At 39.0% G+C, this 7,141-nt stretch overlaps 1 protein-coding gene, 1 long non-coding RNA gene and 1 pseudogene across 3 annotated transcripts; 2 read left to right on the plus strand and 1 right to left on the minus strand.

Annotated features, from left to right (window-relative positions):
- Positions 1 to 4: 4 nt before the first annotated feature.
- Positions 5 to 3,685, plus strand: LOC130701029 (DNA-directed RNA polymerase III subunit RPC1-like; annotated as a pseudogene).
- Positions 3,686 to 4,986: 1,301 nt separating this feature from the next.
- LOC130701030 (anaphase-promoting complex subunit 15B-like) lies at positions 4,987 to 5,821 on the minus strand. The gene is made up of 3 exons (XM_057522975.2): positions 5,530 to 5,821; positions 5,349 to 5,408; positions 4,987 to 5,268 (listed from the first exon to the last, which is right to left on the minus strand). The coding sequence occupies exons 1-3, from the start codon at positions 5,533 to 5,535 to the stop codon at positions 5,089 to 5,091; spliced, it is 246 nt and encodes an 81-aa protein (XP_057378958.1). The 5' UTR covers positions 5,536 to 5,821; the 3' UTR covers positions 4,987 to 5,088.
- LOC130701031 (uncharacterized) lies at positions 5,264 to 6,344 on the plus strand. Of its 2 annotated transcripts, none has more exons than XR_009003933.1 (5): positions 5,264 to 5,415; positions 5,476 to 5,651; positions 5,753 to 5,948; positions 6,009 to 6,111; positions 6,183 to 6,344. It is a non-coding gene; the product is annotated as an uncharacterized LOC130701031 (long non-coding RNA). The 2 variants fall into 2 exon arrangements; XR_009003932.1 differs by having other exon boundaries at positions 5,753 to 5,926.
- The last annotated feature ends 797 nt before the right edge of the window (positions 6,345 to 7,141 follow it).

Genomic DNA, 7,141 nt, shown 5'->3' on the forward strand with positions numbered 1-7,141 from the left:
AGTTCCAGAATTGGTTGCCAAAATTTTGACTTTCCCTACTCGTGTGAACGAAGCAAACATTGAGCTCATGAGGAAGTTGGTAAAAAATGGAGCAGACGTCTATCCCGGCGCCAATTATCTTCAAGAGAAAGACTCAGATGTCAAAACGTTCTTGAAAGATGAAAACCGCGATAGAATAGCCCGCAATCTGAAGGTAAACCATATCCTAAAATTTGCCGAATGTATTAGAAAACTTTAAAATAAATTTAAATGAACCATTTCCTTTTTTTTTTCTTAGTTAGGTGATTTGATTGAAAGGCATATGATGGATGAAGATATAGTTCTTTTCAATCGCCAACCATCTTTGCACAAGATATCTATTATGTGCCACAGGGCAAAGGTTTTACCCCATCGTACTTTCCGCTTTAATGAATGCGTCTGTACGCCCTACAATGCACATTTTGATGGAGATGAAATGAATCTCTATTTTCCCCAAACAGAAGAAGCCCGAGCTGAAGCTTGGATACTTATGGGAAATAAGTACAATTTAGTGACACCACGCAATGGCGAATTGTTGATAGCAGCAATTCAGGTAATGATTTCACAATTTTATTCATAACGTGGTATAATGTCATTCCTGTAAATATTAATAGGATTTCATCACCGGGGCGTATCTACTGACTTTAAAGGATGCATTCTTTGATCGAGCCAAAACCTGTCAAATGGTCGCATCAATGCTAACGGGTACTTATTGTACTTAATCCTATACAATTGGTAGATTTCGTTAATATTTTCCTTGCAGCTCATGAGGTGAATATGGTCATCAAGCTTCCTCCTCCTTGCATTCAAAAACCGATGGCTCTTTGGTCAGGAAAACAGATTTTTAGCCTGTTTCTACGACCTAACCCTGGAGATCCAATTAAAGTCAATTTGAAAACCAAAGGGAACAACTATTCGACAAAAAATGAGGAGTTGTGCACCAACGACGGATTTCTTTGGTTCGGAATTCCGAGGTGCTAGCCGGTAGCGTCGATAAATCTACAATTGGCTCCGGTTCAAAAATGAACATATTTTACGTGTTACTACGTGACTACGGAGTGGATTTCGCCATCCAGGCTATGTGGAAACTCGGTCGTGTAGCTTCTTATTTACATGATGAACCGAGGATTTTCCATCGGCATTGGAGATGTTACACCTGGTAATGGTTTTTCATGGCGTTTGTTTTGTTTTCTAATTTTAATCATTCATTTGTCATGTCAGGCAAAACGTTGCTGAAAGAGAAGCAAGTACTTTTGGACAATGGTTACGCGAAGTGCGACGAATACGTTCGTCTTCTCACCATAGGTCAACTGCCTTGCCTTCCTGGTTGCAATAAAGAAGAGTCATTAGAATCAAAAATATTAAAAGGTATCATCATATTATCCGTTCCTATTAAGACATCTGTTAAAAGTGCCAATTCTTGAGTAGAACTTTCTGGAATTCGTGACCAGGCCGGAGAGGTTTGTAAAAAAGAGTTGCATCCAAGCAATAGCCCGTTAGTCATGTCCAAAAGCGGGTCCAAAGGATCCTTCATTAATATATCCCAAATGATTGCCTGTGTCGGCCAGCAAGCTTTGAATGGCAAACGAGTTCCTAATGGTTTCGAAGATCGTAGTTTGCCACACTTTAAGCGGCATTCCAAGATCCCCGCTGCTAAAGGATTTGTTTCAAACAGTTTCTATTCGGGGTTGACGCCTACAGAATTCTTTTTCCACGCAATGGATGGACATGAGGGTCTAGTAGATACTGCCGTAAAGACTGCCGAGACTGGGTAAACTTTTCACGTTAACGTTTAGTGCCGAAAACATTTACCTTTATGGCTTTTTTTCAAAGGTACATGCAACGACGACTTGTTGAGTTGTTGGAAGATCTGTGTTGCCAATACGATTCGACCGTAAGAAATTCTACCGGTGAGATCATACAGTTTGTTTATGGAGGCGATGGTTTGGACCCCACCTACATGGAAGCCAAAGATCGCCCTGTGGATTTTCAAAGAGCTCTTGTTCACATCAAAGCAGCGTCCCCTTATGCCGATGAAGATCCGTTAGATGACATTGAATTACAACAAGCTTTTGATACTATTATGGAGAAGGATGCCTTCAAATCACTTGGGGTCGACTTCAAACATGAACTTAGGTAACCCAATGCGTTTACAAATCAACAAAACATTTTTAATGCTATTATTTCATGTTCCCAGAATTTTTGTGGAGGATCAAGTCAGACGTATCCGTAAGGTACGGGAGCGTTATAAGATGGAAGGTCGGCCACTATTACCTGTAGAAAAACACTTGGAGCGCATAACCGATGGTCAACTACGAGAGTTCTGCGAATTTTCCAAAGAGAAGTATCATGGTGCAAAAATTGAGCCGGGTACAGTAGCATACGTTTATAGTTCTCTCGTAAATAGATGGCCAAATAATTGTTCTTGGCATACATAGGCACCGCTGTCGGAGCCCTTTGCGCGCAGAGCATTGGCGAACCGGGTACTCAAATGACATTAAAGACTTGTCACTTCGCTGGTGTGGCATCCATGAACATCACACAGGGAGTTCCTAGGTAAGAAAGGATTTTTTTTTAAGACATAAAAATTAATAATACTGTCTTCGTTTCCCGGTCATCTTCAGGATTAAGGAAATCATTAACGCCTCAAAGGCCATTAGTACACCAGTTATCTCCACCCAACTCCTAATTGACAACGACCCAGAATATGCGCGACGAGTAAAAGGAAGGATAGAAAAAACCATTCTCGGAGAAGTAAATTTAGAAAAATGTTTTTCCGTTAGTTTTTCACTTTTGTCGTTTTAAGGTGACGGAATATTTCGAAGAAGTATATCTGCCTGATGACTGCTACATGTTGATTAAACTAGACGTGAACCGAATCCGCTTGCTGAAACTTGAGGTGGATGCAAATTCTATCCAGCGGAGGTAAATTAATAATTTTCCGATGTACAAAATTTGAACTAACTTTGGTTTAAAATTTTTTTATTTATTTTCTTTTTGTTTTCAATTTTCAGCCTCTGTACGTGTAAGCTGGGAATAAAACCAGCTTTCATCAAAGTCATCAGTGAAACAATAGTCATTGTTAAGCCCGCTCCATCTGTAAAATCGTCAATGTATCATGTGATGCAGTTCCTCAAGGAACAATTGCCTAAGGTCGTTATAAAGGTACGTTACAATTTCGGTAACCAAAACTGCCTTTCAACTTGCACCCTGCTTCAGGGCTTACCAACTGTTAGCCGAGCTGTTATCAACATCGACGGTACAAGGAAACCGCCCAGGTATTCTTTGCTTGTAGAGGGTGACAATATGCGCGAAGTGATGGCGACCTACGGCGTTCAAGGAACATCAACGACTTCTAACAATATCTTGGAAGTCTTTAGCACCCTAGGAATTGAAGCTGCCAAGTAAGACAGTTTATCTTCCTTAATAATAACAAATTTAGTAACTATTTACAAAATAATTTAGGGCAACAATTGCCAAAGAAATTCAGTATACTATGGAAAGTCATGGCATGAGTGTCGATCGCCGACATGTTGCCTTGCTATCCGATCTAATGAGTTGTCGTGGTGAAATCTTGGGTATCACCAGGGATGGTTTGGGTAAAATGAAGGAGTCCATTTTGATGTTGGCGTCGGTAAAAGCTTGCAATAGGCTTTTTCAGAGTTAATATTCTATTTTTTTTTCCCGTGGTTTTACTCTAGTTTAAGAGAGCTTCTGATCATTTATTCGATGCGTCTTACTATGGCCAGGAGGACGAAATTACTGGAGTATCAGAATGCATCATCATGGGCATACCTATGTCAATCGGAACAGGAGCTTTCAAGCTACTGCATAAAACGGGGAATACTGTTCCGCCAAAACGAATGCCACTCATTTTTGATGTACCAGAATATCACTTACCAGAGGTATAAACTATCAAGTTAACAATCATGGAATCTCAGTGTTAAGTTTAACGAGGAACTGTTGAATTTTAAATTAAACTTTGTTTTCTTAGTACGGGAGTCGCATTTGATTAAGCCACCAATGTAACAGCTGGTAATGAAAATGTGTCCCTGTTGGTGTATTTACGTTTCTTTTTTTTTTTTTTTTTTTTTTTTTTTTTTATTTTAAAGCCGAAGCCCTTTTGAAATGGCACGCAATATTTAGGCAATTTTTCGTGTGGCTGAATGCCGCAAAAAATAGTTAAATTATTTCATTGGCATCTGCAAGATGTTTGAGGAGGAACGAATTCCGAAAAACAATCGAATGAAAAAAAAAAAAAAAAAAAAAAACAAGCTTTAGATTTCTGTTGTCGTGTAACGTGGCTGTGTATGTTGTGATGCTTGCTTTTCGGCTTAGAAAAAAATGTCCATGTTCCATGATTTTTCCATGTTTGTTTTGTCTTTTTTGTAAAAAATTCAAAAATTCCTGTTTTCTATTTTTGTGTTTTTTACAAATACACAACGTTTTCTGAACTCTATTTTGTACTACGGCAATTGTTTATTTCGACACTAAAAGCGTTATTGCCACCACAGGCAACTTGCAGGTCGGAAAAACGAAAAAGGAAAAAAAAAAACGAAAAAGGAAAAAAAACGAAGTCGGTTCTGGTCACCTCTCCATTTTGTAATCCGCTTTTGCTGCAATAACAAAGAAAACACGAACCAAATCGTCAAGCAAATCGCTTCAGTGGTTGTATCAAAATGATCCGAAACGGCGGTAAGAAAGAAATACAAGACAGCAAATTTCCCGTCCTTACGTTAAATACCTGTTTATAACTAGATGAAACTCATACAATCAAGAAATACTCGAGTCAAGCAGCGTTTCTCCGTAAATCATTTTAAACTTAGATATAATTGTTATTACGATTCGTTATTACTGTTATTCAAGTTTTAAAGAATCGAAAAATATTATTTGACAAGACTATTTCCCACTGAAATTGCATATTTTCACTTAAACAGTGACAGCATTTTTTTAAACTTTCAAACAGTTCATCATTCTTTAATTGAAATGTAGTCATTCGGATACCTTGCTTTCTAATTGACCATTTAATTTTAATGAAACATGCAACTCTAATGCACATTGCTTGACTTTTTATTCACTGAGATCCATAGTAAGGTTGGCAAGTCTAGGTGGACCTTCACCAAGGTCACGATTAAAGTTTGGCCCATTGACAGTAAAGGAGTCTATATCACTGTCTTCTGCTTCACGACTTTCGCTGTCATCATCTTCATGTTCCTCCTCATCTTCTTCATCTTCATCTTCGTCTACAGGCTGTACATGCCAAAATAAAAACAAATATAAGACTAAAAACAAAAGAAGAATATGATAAATTGATTATAAAAAAGAGAAACCTCTGACGACGTCTTTCCAATAGGCAACATATCACTGTTCTTCGTAGCTACTGAGTTCAGCTGCATGGTATTTTAACATAATAAAGAAAAACAATTATAAAACTAAATTCACTAACCACATATACAGATCTGAAGACAATTTAATGACTATCACGAAATACAAAGGGGAAAGCATCCATACCCACATTTGGTGTTCTTGTTCCAACTGGGTCAATTCGTTTTCCCCATCAACTATTAACAAGGAAACAGTAAAACGCGAATGGTTCCCAGCTTTTTCATGCTGTTTCCAACAAATTCCCAAAGGTAATGGTAAATACTTAAAACTAATGAAATTTGATTATCAATATCAACCGTGCTTAATTGCACACAGAAATTAAATGATAATTTGGAATTTATCTTCAAAGGATTGCAGCCTAGGCGTTTTCATCACTATCGCGCTGATAGGGTTACGTTGTTATCGCTGATGTGAACTCGACTTCAAGCGACCAAGGATCACTCTTATCTCATATATCTCGTATTTCATTGTCTCTTCGACTATAACACAGAGGTTTGAGCAGTCTAACGAGGAAAGAATCGAAGTTCGTATTTATTCCATTGCTTGTACGCCATTTTTTTATTTTTTACCTTAGCCACTAAACGTATTGTTTCACGTTTTATTAGGCATTTTATAACGGCCCCTCGCTTAAGTAGAGAAGGTCAACTAGAATGATCAGACGAAATGAGCCGACGTTCTGATTGAAAGGTTGCTACTTCCCAGCACTTTGTAATTTCATTTCAAATTTTAATAACAGTCAACCTCCATCTCTTTAAAATGTACTTTTGTTTTTTGTCTAGCAATCTATACGGCATCCAGTCCAGCAAATTTGCATAGAACTGCTTTGACACTTCGAAAAATACCTTGGAATGGCACCTCTTCAGGTAACAGAATAAGACGATGGTTCGTTTAAAATTCAAGGGACATTCAACACCACCGAGTACGAGAAGTCAAGCCAAGGTGGGGGGATTTCATTTCAAACACATTTCGGGAATACTTTCCATTCATCTTTCTCTGGCGTCCGAACAGCCAGGACCATACCGTGCTGAATGCGAAAACCCCCCACCTGGTTTTGAATTTGTGATCCAACTCTCCCTGTCACCGCGTTGCGTTTGCTGCAAGGATAGTTACGGCAAGCGAACTGCTGTTTGGGCCAACGTCAACGCAGGACAGACGTTCGTTTTGAAGCCATGCTCTCCGAGTCGATGGATGGAAGTCCGTTAAAATGCCCGCTACTATCTCCACGTTTGGAATTGGAACAAATGGAAATTCCTTGCACCGTTTGGATCCACTTTTCAAGAACTGCTGGCGAGATTAACGCACAGATCCAATTCACTCATTTCTTCGTCAATCAGTTGAACTGCGATGTTACATTCCATTTCGACACACCCGAACAAGACGAGCAAATCGGCGCCTATTTTGCTAGCTATTTTGTCAGCCAGGAGTCCCGCCATCGATGCCTTGTTCCAGGACAGAATACAATATGCGATCACGAGAGAAGTTTGCATCAAAGATATCGAACCAAACATTTTTAAACAAAGTAACAACAATTATAACACATGTTTAGTGTTATACCAAATGCACAGACACGTCATGGGATCTGGATTTTCTTACGTTTGACGAGGCCCGTCAGTTGCACGGGGCCAGCGGGTGGTGTGCGGGACCGTTCGGACTATATGTCGTTAAAGGTTTCTGTTATCCTTCAGGCTAAATGTGCATGTCCCATCTAAAGAACTCTGTTTTTATTTTCTTGAACGCG

This window comes from Daphnia carinata, unplaced genomic scaffold, assembly GCF_022539665.2.
Source record: "Daphnia carinata strain CSIRO-1 unplaced genomic scaffold, CSIRO_AGI_Dcar_HiC_V3 NW_026453119.1, whole genome shotgun sequence".
NCBI lineage: Eukaryota > Metazoa > Arthropoda > Branchiopoda > Diplostraca > Daphniidae > Daphnia > Daphnia carinata.